Source organism: Ambystoma mexicanum, chromosome 10 (assembly GCF_040938575.1).
Source record: "Ambystoma mexicanum isolate Mex_15411 chromosome 10, UKY_AmexF1_1, whole genome shotgun sequence".
Lineage (NCBI taxonomy): Eukaryota > Metazoa > Chordata > Amphibia > Caudata > Ambystomatidae > Ambystoma > Ambystoma mexicanum.
The window spans coordinates 223,456,256-223,476,298 of record NC_090932.1 but is presented as its reverse complement, the minus strand read 5'-3'; the positions used below and the strand labels follow the sequence as shown (position 1 = coordinate 223,476,298).

The 20,043-nt window shown below is 45.4% G+C and overlaps 1 protein-coding gene across 4 annotated transcripts in view; it reads right to left on the bottom strand.

Moving 5' to 3' along the window:
- Positions 1-20,043, bottom strand: part of XPO7 (exportin 7) — a 1,985,528-nt gene that overhangs the window by 1,030,438 nt on the left and 935,047 nt on the right. For all 4 annotated transcript variants that reach the window (XM_069617724.1, XM_069617725.1, XM_069617726.1 and 1 more), the window contains one exon: positions 7,218-7,390. In XM_069617724.1, coding sequence (XP_069473825.1) covers positions 7,218-7,390 — 173 coding nt within the window. The remainder of the gene's footprint in view (positions 1-7,217; positions 7,391-20,043) is intronic.

Here is a 20,043-nt window from a genome sequence, read left to right as displayed (position 1 = left end):
GAGCGGGCCCTGGTGTCACCAAATCTATTGAGAGCAATGATAATTAGTCAACTACCGGTACCATACTCCACACTAAATGGGGTGCTCATAACGTATGCAATTTGGAAGAAAATAACACAAAAATACGGTGCAATAATCAGATTCTCTCCGGTACTACCCATAAGCTTTATTCCGGGGATACCTCTGACGAATGAGAAGGTGTTCCTAAGGTGGGCGGATAAAACACAAATTTGAACACTGGGCGACCTTTTTGTCGAGGGAACATTCCTATCTCCCCTTCAGGCTAGGGAGAGAGGCAGCACCTCCTCTCTAGATGTATTCATATATTTCAGGCTGCGATATGCCATCCAGGGCATCTTCCCATCCTTCCCACAGCAACCTCCAACTTGGTCATTACTCCACAATACCATACAAGTACAAGGGGAAGGCAGACTGGTATCCTCCATCTACAGATCCCTCATAACCGACAGCACCGGTGAACACGCACAGGAAAGTAAGGTGGGAAAAAGCACTACAGACCCTCATCCCTGATGAAGAGTGGTCATACATTCTCAATCAGACTCAGAAGGTAGCACTGAACTCGGGGGTTTAAACTTATACACTTTCACTACCTGCATCAGACTGGAGTTGTCCGGCAGTGTCCAAATTCTGGGCACAAGTCATCCAAGAGACAGAGACGATAATCAGTGAAAGACTAACGCCCAGTCCTGTAGTTGCGCTGCTGGGGATGACAAAACGATTGACACCAGCAGTAAGGAAACTAGCTAATATTTTGCTGATCCTGGCATGCAGAAGGGTGGCCATGGCCTGGGGTCAGGGCCCTCCACCGCAAGATGGCGGAAAGATGTGCTCTACTGCCAAGATGTGGAGGCCGAGTTCATCAAAACACTGCCCCTGCATGCACGCCCTCTGGACATCTGGGGTCCGTATGTAATATATTTGATGAATTCCAAGCGTGATTCCTCGTCCGCCTCATCCCCGGGTTAAATCTCTGGGTGGGCACCAATGGGCAGTCGACTTTAAGAGAAGCTTTGAGAGCGAACATTACCAGACATTCAAGTTCATTGTTGGGTCGCGGAGGTGCGGTGGGTGGGGTAGGTAGAACGTTACGGTACATGTTCCATGTCCCACTGTTCGGCTGAATGAGTCTCTAACTCATAATTGTTGTTGTTCTTCTGAGAAATACAAATAACGTTTTTTTCTATTTTAAATGATATTCGAGTGAAGGCAGGAGCAGTCTGCTTAAAGAGCAAACAATGCCAAAGCCTACCCACTCCAGTGAGTGGCAAAGGAAAACAGACCACAGAAGTGTGTCTGAACAAGGAAGCCAGGCACCTTCTAGCCAACAGGCAGTTTACGAGGCGTTCTAGTTGGTCATTCTAAGTTACCTGGGGGCAACCAGACGTGGACTCCCTGCTCACTGTGCTCAGAGGCACAGCTCCACCTCACTGATGAGGTCCAACAAGGCAGAAACACGTGTATGGGGTTGCTGTTGGTACTCTTGTTCCGAAGGGAATTGCCATAGCATTTTGGTGCTGACTGCCCATGTGGGAGGGACAAAGACTGATATGCAAATGGATATTTCCCATCTGTGAAAAGTACAGTGAGCAAAAAGCAGATGGCTGCGAACTCTCAAAGTGGTTAATAACCACTGAACAGGCTATCATGCCGTGTTCTTTCGAGAGAGGGGTGCCTGCTACCTTTTTTGAATACGAGGCATTCTAGGAATGAGCCACACCCAGCGTAAGTGGGGCATAGACCAGATGTGCCGGAAAGATTAATGACATAGTGTAGATGTGGGGGGAGAAGGGATGAGAATCTGCGAACAATTGGGTTGGATATGTTGCACGAAGGCAGACTTATCTCCCGATCAGGGCCATGACGGCTGAGGAAATAGTAAATGCCCACTGTTGGGCACCGGTGGAGAGTGCTAGGGCCCAGACAGATCCAAGACAGGCAGGAGCCTTAGGTTTTTGCCTTTGGGTGATGCCGGCTCCGCCTTCTGGCTCCAGGGCTTCGGCTCCATAGATTAAGGCATCAGCCAAACGACAGGCATGGTGCTTGCAGGTGGATAGCTTAGTGTTGGAGGCTGCAGGTCTGGTGTCGGCCATGTTGATATGGCGACTTGTGGACTCGGATGAATGCGGGCATGTTGAGGAATCTTCCTGGGGAGTCCAGGAGGACCACTCTCCTGAGCAGAGGGCAACTTTTGTAGTCTGTGCTCCGTACCTTTTGCTGACCACGAGGCCACGGCAATAAAGTATTCAGGTCTACAGTAAATTATGCCAACATTACTGATTCATCGTTTGTGAGGCATTTCCATTTCAAAATATAGCATTTGAGATTAAATGAGGCAGGGAGGAATTCCTAGGAACACATCCACCTCTCAGAGCCTTGTGGAGTGACTGAAGATGGCTGAGCTGTGGGTTGTACTTTGGTACCATAGCTCTCCGATTTTAAGAGAAAATCTAGACTGCTCAGCCACACAATCACTGTCAGAGTAACTTGGTGGAAAACCTGCCTAAGAGATCAAGTTGCTTTGCATAAGCCCACACCAGAAGACTAACAAAGGAACACATAATTCCTAATTTGAAGAGAATCTTTATGATAAAAATGCATAATTTAATATGCATTAAAAATCTAAATGAGATACAAAAAATATTGACTATCAATAGACATCAGTTTTAGAGTTCAACTATTTTGACTTGCCTAAACATTTCCAACATTGTTAATGTAAGGTCTTGATGACTGGACCCGTGCATTAGGCTTTGTTGAGTCCTTCACGAGGACCCCTGGGGCCCTTCTGATAAGGTAGACGCCTGATCACATCACACTTTGATTAGTGCCAAGCTTACCAGGAGCCTTTTGTCTTATGGATCACTTATATCATCATTTTGAAGAGGTGCAATGCAATGTACCACATTATGTCTAAGACTGAAGTGGTCTTGGTCCAACCTCACCCAGAGGAGATAGCCCTGCACCCCAAAATAATGGTCAAAACAGAAATTCAAAAGGTGCTAAAACCTCATGCCTTCTTTGAAAACTCCCAGAAGGCAAACATTCAAATTCCGATAGGAGGTCCCCCATAATGGACATTTCAAATTACCCATCATGCTTTTTCATCATCTTATCAAAGCCCTCAAATAGATCGCTGGCCTGGTAGGCTATGGGAACCTGGAGATTGCTTCACATTTCCTTCACATACCCTGAATTGCTGACAGAAGGTAGGAACTGGTATGAAACATCCTCTTTTGGAAGACACATCCTGGTGAAATACTTTATCAAAGCTACCACAGGTGCAGTGATGCTCCTCAGGGAGTGGCGTCAGGGGCTGCATAGTCCACAAACATCTGTTAACCAATTGCAGGCACCTCTGGGATCTTATGTGTAGATACACAAGTCTAAATAAGAACCATTGAGGGATTTAAAAGGCCTAGTGGACCCTCTAAATCACCAAATCAACCGATCTACATTAACCTTACAGCAAGGTCTTCAGGGAGCCGTTGAACAACCCAATCCCCTAAAACAAACAAAAAAAAGGGATACAAGGGAATGCTTAAGGGGCTTAGAGAGCCTCATCCATTAAGAACACAAAATAAGATACCCTACAATACTTCTGGGCACATATGAGCTTGTATACCATCTCCCACTATCTAGTTGCAAAGCCTTTCAGTCTGTCAAGTTATCACTCCGAGCGCCAGCTCGACAAACCTTATATTTACCCATCTAGGTTACTGACAGAAATTCTCTGCCTTGAGTTGTTTTGGTAAATCATTTTCCTTTTGCAGCTTTCCTTCCATTGGAACCCTCAGCTCTTTGCGCTATAACTTGAAAAATTGTCCAACTTTGCAGGCAAGTAAAGCTTTTTTGCTTAACTTACATTGCAGGTGGACTGTGTACCTTTTCATGATACTTTTGTTCTCGTTCATGTTGCACACATCACTTTACAGTGAAGTATTCCAAAGGCTGTGGATCCTTATCTTCAGTAACATTGTTGTTACCTTTTTGATGCGCCATGAATAGGCTTGTTGCAGCAGACCTCTTTTTATTCATTTTTCCAGCTGTGGTGGGTCAGAATATGGACACACTCTGACCTTTCATCTTATTGATTTATTAAACGAAAAGTGAAAAACTCCTAATTATCCCTATACTAAGCAAGTGCTCTGCCTAAACAAACTAAGATGCTTGTCAGTGATGGCCCCAATCAAGATAAGTCCACTGTCCAAAGCTACCCTACTCTGACCCTACCACTATTAGAACAACACAAAGCACAGTAGAATGACTCCCTTCTCCTGTGAGCTGGTTCTTCAACAGATTCAGTTCAGTACCGTATCTTTAAGTAGTTCTTGGTAACTATGTTTATCAAGTCCCACAGTTCTAACTCTGGATCTTTACAGGTTTCAAGTATACTTTCTGTTTGACTGCTCCTTCTAACCTTTTTATATTCATCTCGTTTTATCGCTTGGTTTTTTGTTCTGTTCTTTCCATTCAGACTTAAAGGTTTATTCTTATTCAATGTCCACTCTTTTCCTTGACTAGAACAAATGAATGTTCCAGTAACCATCCTCACACTCCTTATTTATTCTTGACACTATCTTGACTGGGAAGAGCATGAGCGTTGCAGTAACGACTTACATTCTTTTCACACACTCTCTATGTTTTATCTTGACTGGGACGAATAGAAATGTTCCGGTTATTATCTTCGGTCCCCCGCTTTCCCCCTTACTTGAGCGCTTCAGGGATAACATCAACTGGTTGCACAACAGGTTGGGACCCTCTTGATCACTTGTCAAGATTGCTCTTCGGTTTCTTTGTGGTTTCCCGTGCGGGCTATTCCTCCTTTCCTGTTTCGGTTCGCTCTTTCTCTGTGAAAGTGGTGTCTGCATAGTTTATGGAATGACTAATCCACCACAGCTTGTTCGTAGCCACGCCACCACATATTCCTCATTCAGGCTAGGGATTCCTTGAGTCCCCCCTCAGAGTTCCGCTTCTCTTCATTACCAGGCATCCACAGTTGCACCTAGGCTTCCGATCTGCATCAGACCCTGCAAGTCCAACTTTCCTTCTGTGTACCTCAGCGAGCCAGTTTGAAACTCGCAGGAGATCTCTTTCTCTAGGTCTTCCCAACGCAGCGTTGAAGTAATTCCTTTCCGTTTGACTTAATCTTTATTCTTCCACTGGTTTTCTTCGTCTCAGTTTAACTCAAGTTTTCCTCCCCGGGTACCATTATGGTATTTGGACGACATTGACACATTATGATTGTTTTTTACTGTCTTTCTCCAGTGGATGTCTTTGAAGATGAATTAGAGATATGTGGCTCAGGGAGTTCCCCACAAGAATGGCAGTCCTTGTCCCCAGGAGGGGAGTCTCTCCCTGAGGTCTTGCTTGCCTCTACCACTAGGGAAGGTACTGCAGAGCGGGCTCACTTCCCTAACCTCACATGGAAAGGCTCCCATCTGGGGAGAAGTGACAGAATCCTGTGATTCGTAATACAGTGCAATCCTGTGTACCATTTTTTTTGTTAACGGCATTATGCCATGTGAGTTGAGCCCTGGACCCTGGCCATGTTCCAGCTCTTGCAGGTGAGGAAACTGACATAAATGGTATGTAATTTCATCGGATCTAGCGTGTAATTCCAGGCAAAGTGGTTTGGGGGGCCGCGAGAGAGTGTGTAGTTGTTCCGCCACTGCACCTGCGACCCCTCAAACTCCATCAAAGGAGGCAAAAATAAGTGTCCCCATCGGTTCTAAGTACTCTAGTGGTATTGAAGTAATCAGTGTGAGTTTAGTTACGTGGGTCCTCACACCCCAGTTTCCTCATACATAATTTATGGGTACGGGTTCTTGCCTGGCTGTAATAAGCGGAGTTCTAGTTAAGGATCTCCCCAGGGTAATCCCCAATGTTGTGTGATTGAGAAAGGATCATTAAAATTCCTAATTACCTGTTAACTTCAAAGGGACTTTAATTCTACAACTTCTACCAAAACCATTGGCTTTGACAAAACATGACTTAAGACTTCCATCTACCCTCAAGTTGTTAGTGGAACCTTGACGCTGTTAATGCACAAAGCCTATTTACCTGATGGGGAAGGACTGCTGATGTATAGGGGCCTTGGGTGCAATAGGGGCCTTGGGTGCTATAGGTGCCTTATTGTAAACACATTGTGTATAGGAGGATTATAAACACCAAATGAATACAACTAAAGGCAGAGCAGATGTTACTGGTTCAATTGCACTGTACTATTTACAGTTTCATTGATTTTAACAACTGTGCTTAAGTGTAAAGTATAGTTAATTACACTTTGAAACTACCAAGTGGGTATGTGTGTGATTATATAAGTTTGTTTTGTGGCTATATGATTGCTTGGATTTTAACTGCTTACAGTGTTAAAGGCCTTATATGTTAGTATATTTGTGTACTTGTTTGTGTGCGATTAGCTGTACATATATCTCATGAAGTCTGCCTTGCTGCTTAGTCTACATTACCTTGATCGAGTTTGGCTAGACTAAGTGTCAAATAGTGTGTTCCCCAACTAGGTTAGCCACTCAGGACCCTCCAGGGTGGTTCTAAAAATCCATTCTTAAAGGAGGCTGCCCATACAGAATGCTTTTGTTTTCTTAAATCAATATGTAATGAGGAAATGCCGACAAACAGTGTTGCAGTGACTGGGTGTGAATGGCAGAGCATATTCAAGCATTTGCAAGTAAAAAAGATCCCATACTTCAAACATTATTCAGTTAGAAATTACGCAGTCCACAGCTACATTAGCCCTGGCTTATCCACGTGAAATGTCCAGACAAGCATTCTGAAACCCAGCAGCACAGAGCAATACAAGCAGCTTGTATTCCAAAAACTTGCTTTCAGTAAAAATGGTTACATCTCATACTGGCTGTACTCCAAAAAAACAATGCCATAATCTTATAAATACACAACTGTTATAGGCCACCTTGCTTAACCAAAATATAAGAATCGGAGAGTCGCAATAATTGTCAGATTAGACACTGCCCACATCGAAAACAACAGATGCAGAAACATTGGAAAAAACCTGATTATTGCAGCACAGAAACAGAAAGTACTCTAATATCATAGACATACGTTAGAAACCATTTGCCAATTTGTCAACAATGGCATATTCCGGTTTGTCACTCCCTACTCCTTTCAGATCGGAAATGTGCAATGGGAAGCAGTGCCCCTACCTGCCAGGTAGGTGCTCTCACCTTAGAATTATGTGCACAGACTCCAGTCTGGAAGTGATGTATGATTTTGTGACCTCGGGTGTGTAGGTTTCCAGCATGTGAGGTTCTGTTGCTTTGACGTAAGGAACTGATGCTGCTAATCGCTGCCACAGGCTCAGAAGGTAATGCACACTGTTTGGGGCGAATTCCCAATGCTATTAGAGAAAGAAAAAAAAAAGAAAAAGGATAAGACATGGAGAAAACCTGAAATGTTGGGAAGGAAAAACTACAATTTTCTGCAATAATGAGGAACAACAGGCCTATAGTTAGAAAACTGGTCACCTGCAAGCTTTCCCTGGCTCACCTACAGGTAGCATGGGGTGAGCAGTCAGGGTCAATTTCTAGGAGGCTAGCAGAATGCTATAATCTACAGTATTGCACGCATAAAACATTCAATAAGGGAAGGTTCATCCAAGGGGTTACGAACAAATGAAAATAAAATGTTCTGTAGGTTGCAAACAAGTAAACGTTCTGATGGAGCTTCCTTCCAGTGGTCAAAGATAGTCACTTGCAAGCTTCAATTTCCAGCGGATAGTTCAAGTGTCAAATTTTGTAGCCAGAGCCCTCGGTTTATGTAGGAATATTTATCTACACAACGTGGAGTCCATCTATTAGAAGAATGAATGGAAGTGATGGCCGGCTTCTGCTAAGCTAAGTAGGATACCGTCCTCATGCTGAAGTATCCTTCAATGTTAAAGATCAGCTCAATGCTAAAGATATGACTCAATCATGGCGGTCTGCAGTCTCTGTCAGAAAAGCGGCATTGAAAACATTGGGACTTCGCAAAGTCAAAGCTCAACAGTGGTAATCTCCATCTTGGGTTGGGGATCCAGAAGGTGCTACAGGCAAGCAGGACGATACTGCTCAAGCTGGGGGTATTGGGCAGCTGTGTTGTCTGTCCCCAGTAAAGTTCTGGTACCGAGGATGTGTAGTCAGTGTGTCCGGTGTTTGAAGCTTAGGTAAGATTTAACATTTATCAGGTTTTACAGCATATGCATTGAGACTACAAGCATCATTGTTGGCTGATGTGCTTTTCCTGACTCTTCTTGGCAAGTAAAGTGCTTCTTTCACTGCACTTAAGACCAACTAATTTCTTGGGCAAATCGGACCAGTCCCCAATGGGTATCAGCGGAGGGGGACCCTGTACACAAATGTACCCTTTTCTACATTACTAATAGTCCCTATAGCCACTCGTGCAGAGGGACACTGCCATGCATTTCTTTTTGATTGACCATGGTTGGTGTTTCCACCCAGGCAGTGTACTCCTGACAGGGTGGTGGCATTTGATGAGAAGGAGAGAGGGTCTTCCCACTGCCCTGGGCGATACCGAATGAGAAATCAATGCTAAGAGCACATCCAGGGAGCAGGAGGGTACATATAACAGAGGGTGCACGACCGCCTTAGTGCATGCATTACAAGCTATATGGTAGATGCGGGCATAAACGGCATCTTGGCAAGCAGCAGCCATCTTAGAAGTAGGCACAAGCGCACCAAACATTTTGTGCGTTAGTATTAGATTCCCTTGCATGAGCGGGAACATCACCCTCACCCCGGCCAGGTCTCACAGAGTCCACAAAATCCTTCATTGTTCTAAGAAAGTTAAAGGCCCTTGCACCCGGGAAACAATGCACCCTGTAAGGTCATGAGAAGGGAGCAGAGAGCCTGTCTGGGGAGCGAGTGAAACGTGGGAGTTAGTGTGACCTCGGCTCTCCCCCCCCCCCAAGCCCATCCATGTATCTGCCAGGTGCTCGTAACAGTGATAAAATAATATTGCGTTAGTAGCCAATTAATTGTCAGGCCAACTTCACCTCAGACGATGAGCCCAGCAGCACCCACGTGGACAAAGATGAACCAATGGCCTGGCATTCCATATGGAGCAGACCCTATATGTATATAGCTCGGCCAGTTAGAATGGTAGATTTGTACCTTATATGATGACTTCATCAGTGATGTTATTTGTGCTTATAATGTGCAGCACGTCCATAAGGAGCTTAGAGTGCTCAGCAGCAACAGAGTTATTTTGCGGATGCATTTGTATTTTGGAGAAATAAACACTTGTTATCCTTGCAAGCGTGTCTTGAGCCTTTTTCCCTGGCTGTAATTTTCCTGGTGTCAGTATGCAGTGGCGTGCCTTCATTTGGTGACCTCGACGTGATACCACCAACCCCTGCAGTGACAGAGGCTTCCTGGCTGCTTCTAGAAGGGTGCCACGGCCACCTACAGCGACTAGTCCCAGACGCGTCAGTATCAGAGGTTTTGCATGAGCCGTTTAAACAGATTTCATGTCTGCTCTTTGAAGCGAAGCGCAACTCTGGAGAGAGTGCAGGCCGTCACTGGAACCCTGTGACGGAGACGTTCGGGTGAACATGCACGTGTGAGTATACCCTTGTAAGTGATAATAAGCAGGGGAAGGGTATATCGGAAAGAGTGTGGGTTGTGTGCAAATGGAGGACAAGGTTGTTTGAGTGGTGTGGGTATGATTGCTTGTTTTTATTATTATTGATTTTTAAGGAGAATTTTATTGAAAAGAAAACAGAGTGTTAGGGACCCTTCCCGAGTGAGGGAAGAAGGTGGTACCACTTATATGGTGTAACAGAGGAAAAAGGAAATACATAGGAGCCCTGTATAATTAGTGGGCTCAGGTATAGTAGTGGTTCTTATTTTAGTTTATTATTTTAGCTTATTGTGTTTGTGGTTTTCTTGTGTAGAGTGGAGAACTGTGGAGGGGTGTTGTGTAAATAGTGGTGTGTTGGGAGTGTGGCATGCGAGAGTGGGTGTGCGTGAAGGGGAGGGAAAGTAACGTGCACTGGCGGGAAGGTGGGAACAACAAAGTGATTGTTTAAACGGACATTCGCATCGTGCGCAGTACGCTATTAGAAGCGTAGGGACGCCTTAGAGCGCATACATCGATGAAATGGGAGGGGAGACACCATTAGAATCCATGTACAAGGCTTTGCCCTTGTACCAGGAGAAGATTGTGAAGTACCACAAGCAGTTGGTGACAAAAACGAGAGGGGGGATGCCCAACTCCTGGCCAGAGCAAGGCACCGATAATAAGGTACTCCTGAAATACATGACCACGTTTCTAGCAGCGAAATACAAGGGTAAATAGCGACCTAAAGGAAAGGAGATTTTAGATCTGTGGCAGATGATCGAGGACATAGAAGATACCAAAGAGGGAAGGGCACAGGGCGCATATGAGAGTACAAAAATACAGTTGCAGGGGGTCCGAAAAGCACACAGGGGATATATTCACTAGCAGCGCTCCCAGCAACCGGGTACAGTAATCCAATCTATGTGTACACACATGCCATGGTCCCCCCTCTCCCATATATACCCACCCCAGCAACCGCTCGACCCCAGGAGTGCACAAGGCAGAGGGAATTAGAAGGGGCTTTAGCATCAGTGCAAGCAGAACTAGGCAAGCTAGCAAAGGGGAGTGGGTTTAGAGAGTAGGGGACATTTTGTTCAGATTGGACAGCACAGCAATAAAAGATAGCCAGCACAGGGTACGGAACTGTAAGGTCTGATAGAGGAGATGGGGGACTAGGTGGAGAACAGGGAGAAAATGGGTGGAGTACTGTGAATGAGTTTGAAGATGACGTTGAGGAGGAAACGCAATAGGCACCTGAGAGAACACCTTGGGTGGAAAGGTTGTGGGATGAGAAGGTAAGGAGATTTGGCAGGATAGGAAAGGAAAGTGCCCGATGCAAAGAATGGAGGAGAGCAGGCTTACAGATGCCTTTGATACACAAGGGTGTGGGTAGAGCACAGTATGTACCCTGGGCGCAGATGGACAAGAGCAATTTGATCAAAGTGCTCCCGCCATTAACAGCAGGGGAGGGGACGTGGATATATGCATTTGAAAATCAGTCTGTGGGTGTACCCCTTGCCATGCGGGATATGAAAAGTTTATTAGTGGCAATGGTGGGTGACCAGGCCGGAGATGTGTGGATTAAAGCAGGATACCCAGGAGTGAGATTAGACAAAGCGCACAACGGTGAACCGTTCAACAACAGAGCACAGGTGTGGGGAGTGGCAAGAGTGGCAAGCGGTGATTTATTCATACTCAGCATATGTCACTACCACAGTGCACGCCGGTCTTTCGTGGTGGAAGTGGAGGGGCTTCAGGAGGGAAGATAGGTCCCTGGTACCTCAAGCTGCGTTTTTAGACAAACCCATTTTCTCATTCTCCCAGCCCACTCTAGTGGCGGTCGTCAAATGTGCTGCCCATACTAATAATACTAACAAAGTGTCAGTCGGTAACGCCGCCGCAGACACTGTGGCCAAAGTAGCAGTATATCTCCCTGTACCCACTACCCACGATAGCTGAATATGTTCTCACACCACCTGACAGTGACTAGCCCCCTTGTCTCATACAATGCCCTGCCCATCATGTAAATTATTAAACTACAAGGGAGGGCCCCGGAGGAGGAAAAACAGTTGTGGATCAAGATCAAAAGGGGGTGCAGGCAATCCTCTACTGATTTATTGTGGTGGTAGGAATGCACAGGAAAAGCAGTCCTGCCACACAAACTGTTAGTAATAGCATTCGATCAACTCAATCACCCCTCCCACAGTTCCAAGCACCACATTGCAACTGATATACAAGAGGACTGGTTTGTTACAACCATTCAGGAACATTTGACTAGTATGGCCATTAGATGCACAACATGCCAGAGATTTAGCACAGGGCTGACATTACAAACACTATGAGGCACTCTGCCCATGACTATGCGGACATGGGCGAGAGAAGCACGTCTCGGTATCTGATCACGGTCTGCACCGTCTCACGTTGGATGGAGGCGGGTCCTTGTGCACATCCAAATGCCAAACATGCAGCAACATTTTTGGTCCACAAAGCTTTCCCCCAATGGGGCGTGTGTGATGTGTTAAGGTCAGTTAATGGCAGACACTTTTGTAATTAATTTTTAAAGAGATTACTTCCCTGCTTGGCATTAAACACCAAATGTGTACGATTTACCACTCACAAGCCAATAGAGTTGTGGTGAGGATCAAAGGACTCATCAAAAGTAAGCTGTCTAAGCTTTGCACCACTTTGAAGAATAATTGGGTGCATTGCTTACCCTTGGCCCTGTGCAGTTTGCGCACACAGCCCAGTAAGGACCACCATTTATCACCCCATGAGATGGGTAACTGGTCGCCGCACGCACACACCAATATCCCCCATTAGGAAAGCATGAGGCGCACACAGGGCAGCAGCTATTCCAGGTGACGGGTTTAAAGATTATTTAACAAAACTAACACAATCCCTCAAATGTATTTCACAACAGATCACACCACCGCCATCAGAAGACGTACCAGTCACAACAGCTTACTCCGTGGGCGATTTCCGGGCCACTGAAACCTCTACTGCCAGGAGAACTCATTTACATACAATCCTTTGTCCGCAAGTAGAACAGCACCAGGTTTAATGGACCGTTGGAGGAGTGCAATACACTACCTCAGGCAGTGAAATTTAGGGGACTCTGTTACTGGACACACCTGTCCGACGTTCGAAAAGGCACCTCAAAACATTTCACCAACACTTTAAAAATTGGTAGTGTACATCTACCTCACTTCCCTTCACACTACCATACTGCTCCACCCACCCCAAACCTGTGCACTTGGACTGCTACTAAAAAATAAAAACTACAGTTACAAATAAGATGCTTTTTGAGCCTGTCTTTTTTTCTCTCTCTCTCTCTCTACTTCTCTCTCACTTTGTTCTTCTTTTTCTCTCCCATTTTTGTATGCATACATTTTGCCTTTCATATTGAAGAAAGATAATAACCAGCATTCTCACATCACTCCATATATGTTAGAAAGCAGTATACTTGTATGTCTAAATGTTCTTATTCGTGCGTGACCCTGAATTCTCCAATAGTTGGTTTACGTACACGAGCTCGGTGTGGAGGAATAAAGTGAATGGCAGTTGTGTGTTCTTTGATACTACATGCGTCAGGGGCCCCCAACGTCCTAGTGCCACAGAAGTACCAATTCCAGAGAGACAATGCCTAGTACATCTTGGGTTACGTAGGCTCAGAGGCCCTTTCCAGGCACACAATGTAAGACTCGAAGATGTCGATCCAGATCGCCTAAAATTGAATAACAATCCAAAAAGCAACCAATGCCTGAAAAGACCCTACTTGGTGATAAAAGGACTAAAATACACAAATGCCAAATAGCAAGATACAACAGTGAGCTGCATGACAGAGGGCTTCATAGATTAAGAGGAAGGGGTTCTGGCACAGGTGGAAGCTGCATGTGCACCGTTCTGGACTGAACACATCTCAAAACTAACCTGGAATGAAGCAATGGAGAAAGCAGTAAAAGAAGAAACATATGAACTTTGCTTTTGCAGTGCTGGAATGATATCTGTAGGATCCAATGAACATTGCAATAAGACTGTGCTCATTCCCAATCTCAAAAAAGAAACAGAGGCAGCAATGGATTACTACTGGGTGTGTGGCCAACAAGCGTACTTGCACCTCTCACCATCATGGAGAGGCCATTGTTCGCTGGTCATCCCTTAAGGAAGAAACAAGAAACCCGTTGCCAGCACAAGAGTTCCACACCCTCCCTGGGAAAGAAAAATGTGACAAATTGTGGAGGAAAAAGAGAGCGAACTAACTGTCCGAAGACTTCTAAAACTTGCTTGAGGAAATCCCAGATGAATACAGACTCTTCCGCAAAGCAGAGACTTTCTTTGCCTCATTGCTACTACCTGATGTGCAAGCTGCGGCCAAGCTAAATGGCTGCAGATTGTCCGCTGAGAACTGATTCAACTGGCCCGCGACACTGAACAAGGGTTCAATGTCATAAAGGTAGAACTCCACACTCTAAGGTTGATGACGATACAGAATTGATATGCTGACTGCAATGGAAGGAGGTCTGTGCAAGAAAATTGGAGATTCTTACTGCACATTTGTGCCTCACGAAGATGTTGAGAATGGCTCTCTGTCACACATCAGCGAAACCATAAACAACCTGGGAGGGCGCATGAAGAAAGAAGTGGGAATACAAAATGAAGACTGGTTTGATCTGACTTTTTCTTGGGCTTCATCCTGGCTGGGGGCGATTGTGAAGATGTTGGTACCCATCATCAACTTGGTCACTTTTTGCACGTGCCAGATGGGACTCCGATGTTATGCCAAAGCAGTGCCCGATAGCGCTATGATGATTATATTAATTGGGGTAGCATCCAAGGCACTTCGTGGTACTACAGAGAGCGATACCCAAACAGATGACCCAATCAAACCCTGTAGAGCTTTATCACCCATTAGACCCCTGGGGCACAATCACTACACCCCCACCGGACCCCGAGAATTACACAGAGCACTGGGTCGACTTAGCTGGAGATGGGGATTGTATCTACATGACATAACAGGTAGTAGCAATGAGGCAAACCTACAAGTACCTGAACAATGTGTCACCCCATTATCTTGTAGACAGAATTAACAGACAACCTTCCTACCGACCCACTAGGACGGCCAACTCCAACTGTCCGACAGTCCCAAGCTTCAAACTGACAAAAGTTGGAGGCAACAGCTTCCCTGTCAAAGCAGCCCAATTCTGGAACTCCTTACCCCCTTTTCTTAGGGCAAACCAAACTTACTCCAACTTCAGACTTAACATCATTAACTGGTTTAAAGAAAATTACCACTATCAGAATTGACATTATCACTAACAACTTTGATCTCTAAAGCATGACTCCAAAATCCTACTAGCTCTACTCCATCCACTTTCTCATCTGCCACTCGGAATTCGCACTCCCAACCAGACTGATCACCGGACACCATCTCTCCTCTCCAAGCTTTCCACATGTATATTTGTACTGTACATATCCATTTCAGCAGTGTAATTAACTGCCATTCGATAACTATGTACTTTGTAACCTGTAAGCTTTCTATGTGTATATATGTATTGTACATATTTAGCTCATTCTTGTTTCTGTCATTTTATAATTATGCATAGCTGTAACTTTGCAAGCCGTAAATATTCTTGTTCCTGCGCCCTCATACCTTTGTGTCTGGCGCGCATTATAAATTAAATAAAAAAATCAAACATGTACTCCAGAAGAATATACCCAGTCTGGGGCCAGCTTGTGAGATGTTTGTTGAGCATGGGTTCCAAAGGACGGGTCACCACCATTGTAGGAAGCTGAAAGGTTAGCGAGGGTGCGAATGGGGGTGGGGCGGGAGACCATGTATTGCAACTTAGTAGCAAATGACACTGTGAGGGAGTTTGTTAATTTAGGATTAACTCAAGGGGGGAATGTTGGGAAGGAGAGAGGGCCTTCCCACTTCGCTAGGCGATACTGAATGAAAAAAGAACGCTAAGCGAGCACATCCAGGGAGCAGGGTGGTTCACATAACGGAGGGTGCGCAACCACCTGAGGGCATGCATTACAATATATATGGTATATGCAGGGGCAAATGCCACCTTGGCAAGCGGCAGCCATTTTAGAAGTAGGCTCAAGCTTGGCAAACAACATTTTGTGTGTTAGTATTAGATTCCCTTACATGAGCTCAAACATCACCCCCAGGTATCACAGAGTCCACAAAATCCTCCATTGTTCCAAGAATGTTACAGGCCCTCACGCCCGGGAAAGAATGCGCCCTGCAAGGTCATGAGAAGGGAGCAGACCGCCTCTTGGCAGTTCCATCCCATAGGACAGATAGCAAAGACCACCTGCCCCCAATGATCCACACACGACAAATACAGCTTTGCAATACTTTCATCCCATGACCCCTACATGCCATGGCATTGTCCAAACCCAGACCACAGACGATAAAACTCTTTACACCCCTCGATCGATCACTAAGATCAGAAGGCAAGGCTTTTGCGCTTTCAGAAATGGGCCACATGAGTTGTGCTGCGAGGTGCATGGTAGCATCAAAATTATAGCCTAAAACTAAGGTGGGAGTAGCTGATCGGTCTAAGAAGCGAGTGAAGCATAAGAGTTAGTGTGACCTTGGCTGCCCCCCCCCACCCTCCCCAGCCCAGCCCTGTATCTGGCAGGTGCTCGTTAAAGAGATACAATAGCATTATTTGTGTTAGTAGCCAATTAATAGTGAGGCCCAATTAACCTCGGATGATGATCCCAGCAGCACCCACGTGGACAAAGATGAACAGATGAAGGACCAATGGCCTGGTATCCCATATAGAGGCGGCCCTATATGTATACAGCCCGTCCAGTTAGAATTGTAGATTTGTACCTTATATGATTACGTCATTAGTGAAATTATTTGTGCTGCATGTCGCGACGGAGCTCAGAGGGTTTTGCAGCAGCAGAGTTTTTTGCTGATGCATTTGTATTTGGGAGAAATAAACACTTGTTATCCTTACAAACGTGTCTTGGGCCCTTTTCCCTGGCGGACTCTATTTATTCTGGTGTTAGCATAGAGGGGGGCCTTCACGTTGTAAACCTTATACCTTTATAATCCACTTCTCCCCATAGTATACCCTTAATTTCCCTCTAATGGGTGGTACACTTAAGTCTCTGTGCTAGTACAATCTTTCAACCTCTCAAAATCCTTGTTTGTTATTCTCCCAATATTCTCAGTATAGTGTACTTTTATTCTCGAATCCAGACCCTCTTTCTCTGTCCTCCCAGAAGGTACCCCTGGTTTCACTCTCCGAGATGATACCCTTCTGCTTCACACTGCCACTATTTCATCAATGACCCTTTTCTAACAGGATATCACCTTTCTTAATGTCCCATGCTTTTCTTAACTCATCACACACCAGTGCCTACTCCTTCCACCACTCCAGCATGATGCTTGTGCAAGCTGTGGATCCACTCTGGTGGAGATTTCCTTGGGTCTGCTGCTCTAGTCTGGCCAGCTCTCCCCTAGTCTAACTCACTCAAATCAATTCTCCTAAGACTTGGGGGTCTCCCAAGATGCCTTTGTCCTCAAAGCCCGACTGCTCTTCATCACCCGAGAGCCGAGTAAAGGTGGACTTCACCTGTGTGATTTGGCATAGACTTGATTGAAAAATCACCTTACACTGAACACATGCCACAGAGGGTTGCCACAAAGTGATGTAGGACCGGAAGCCATTTTAAAATCTAAACTCTCCCATCTGCTTTTATCCTCCTCCATTGAGGCTGCCTGCTTTCCTTAATACTCCTCTGTGAACCCAGCAAGTGCTGTACTGGTATTTGAATGCACTGGTAAGTTGTGGAAATGAAAGAGACTTTTTTCTATTGTCAGTTGTCTGTAACTAAGAAATTATTTGTTTGTAAATCCCATGCAATGTTTTGGTGTAGAAGAACAATTTGGTGTAGTCATGGATGGCCTCAAGAAATCCTTAATTCTCCTCGGTAGTCTCAAGATTTTATTATCAGTTTGTAGATGTTGGTCAATACTGGATTGCAGGAGAATTTTGAAGAATATATATTGCGCGCACAAGGAATTAAATCAAATCCTGGAACAGGTGGAACCTTTACCTAGTACACAGTAGAGAATCAAAGGGGACAGACTAAGGGGATTCCATCTCCTCCTTGCAGCCAGTTTCCCTACTATTCTCCAACCCCACCCTCTACACCAATCTTTTTATTCTCTCCCCCTCCCTCTTTCTCCCTCTTTCTCCCTCCCTCCCACTCTTCCAGATCACTCATTCCAACACTCTCTCATAACAGTCACTCAACATTCCGCTTGGTACCACACCCTTTCAAAACACAATTCCTCACCTGCACTCTGTTCTACAATCGCCAACACGTCCTCAGCTCTCCTCTTTAGCGTCTGTCCTCTGCCTGGCTTCCCCCTGTGCTATTTCACACTCCAGACCACACAGGATTACCCTTTCATCCCTCTCTGGCCATGCAGGTATTTTATGCCCAGGCCTTCCTCCCTGACCGCTGCCTGTACCTTTCCATTGGTCTCCACCCGACCTCTCTGGACAATCTGTTGCTTCATTTCTACTGGGGGGGTTTGGGTCACAATGTCCAATTCCTTTATAAAAAAAAAAGCTTTAGCGCCATCCCTTTTTCCTGCATGGGTTTTCAGGGGATTTGTGTGTCCGTGTCCCGTTTCTGCAGGCTGCTCACTTTGTCTTCCTGTTATCCTGAGAAGTCTGAGTCATTGCTGGTGATCTGCAGGCCACCAAAGAAGCGAGACTTACACTCGACATCTGTTCTTTTGCTCGCTGAGATTCTGGCTAGAGATAAACTGCATTATGAATCCAGCACTTCTGTAAGAAAGCAGAGAGAAAGTCAGACTGTTACAGGGCTGAAAGGCATGATGCAAGAGATAGTGGTACCATGGTCACAGGTATGTCAGGCACAATTAGGGGGCTCAGAGACAGGGAACTTCCAAACCCCTCATTCCACCTCTGGGACAGGACCGTCTCTGGAATACGCCTGCTAGGCCGCCTAACCTAGGTTTTGAACGATGCCCGCCCTCCCCCATAGGGTCTACTCCCTGACCCCATTGCATACATTTAAAGTAATTGTGAGAGACGCACGTTTGTTTTTCTTCACTATTAAAATGATATACATTGTATTTCCACAAGTTCTGCAGACTTTTGTATTAATTTTCCTTAGCAAGATTGCCATAGGAAGCTAAGTAAATGATTAATTGTTTGAGTGTTTGCTGTGTTTGTTCCTCGGTTGCTTAAAGCAAGCATGATTATTTCCTCCAGTCCAATCCTATGAGCTTAGTTTTTTAGGGTGTTTCTTCACATATGGGGCTTTGGGTTTCCCAATTGGGAGATCATAGAATCCTCAGGTCACAGGGACACACCCTTAGAAAGACTGCCTCATCACAGCTCCCAGACAAGCAATTATCATCCACATCCTTAGTCAAGATGCCTCTCAGAGTTTGATTGCTGCATCATTTCTGGTAAGTGGTAGTTCAAACATTCTGTTTTTGCAACTTACTCTCCATTGACATCAACAGAACCGACAAACCTTTTGCTATTGTTCAATTCCTGTCATGGCTTTTGGAGAAGAGTAAAGCCTTTCCGATTTACTTACCTTGCTTAGCTCATCTGTTTGGGGGCACTGGTCAGTGCCTAAGGCTACCAGTGCAGGCAGTGTTGTCTGCCTTTGCAAGATTTCTAAGCTGCACAATGCACAGTGAATTGTCTATTACTTTGTATCCCTTTTTTTGTAACTTTTTTTAAAAAACGTTTACAAAGTGACCATCTAGACCTTTGGTCTGCCCTCGCAGGTCAGGAAATGCCATAAATGACAAGGCTTGTCCGAAGCAAAGCAGCAGCGTGAGCATCTGACCAGATGTGGGCTTTAGGACAGTCTAGTCCCACCCAACACTCTGGCCAGGGGTACGTCTGTTGCTGTGCAGATGTGGAGCAAGAGGCTGTCCAATCATTGAAACTTGCCAGTTTGAATGGTGAAGATCCTTTCTATTCGTGGGCTGGGGTTGATGTTGGCTTGAATTTAGGATGAAAGGACAACTCTTGCAGCCCTTCTTCAGATTGTAGTTGGAGCCAAAACTCTTACGAAAAGTTAGAGTGAACTGAAGATCCAAGGATGACTGATAAAGATATCCAGCAGTCACGCCAGCCAAGTCCCGGTGAAGCCCTGACTCTCGGAATCAATCTCCTGAAGGCTCTCATTGGTGCTTCGACCAATGGGCTGATGGGAGCCAACCAGTTCAGACCGCTGTAAGCAGATACTGCCTCTGCCATTAGGAGCCTTCAGAAGTGTCCTGGAACAAGCTTGTGAGCGGACCATCTCCACAAAGACCATCTGCAATGCATTGGGTCCAGTTCTGAGTTTTGACTTGGAAACGTTGCCAGCCCCAGGTTGTCGCATAGGAATAGTTCTCCTGCAGCTGCT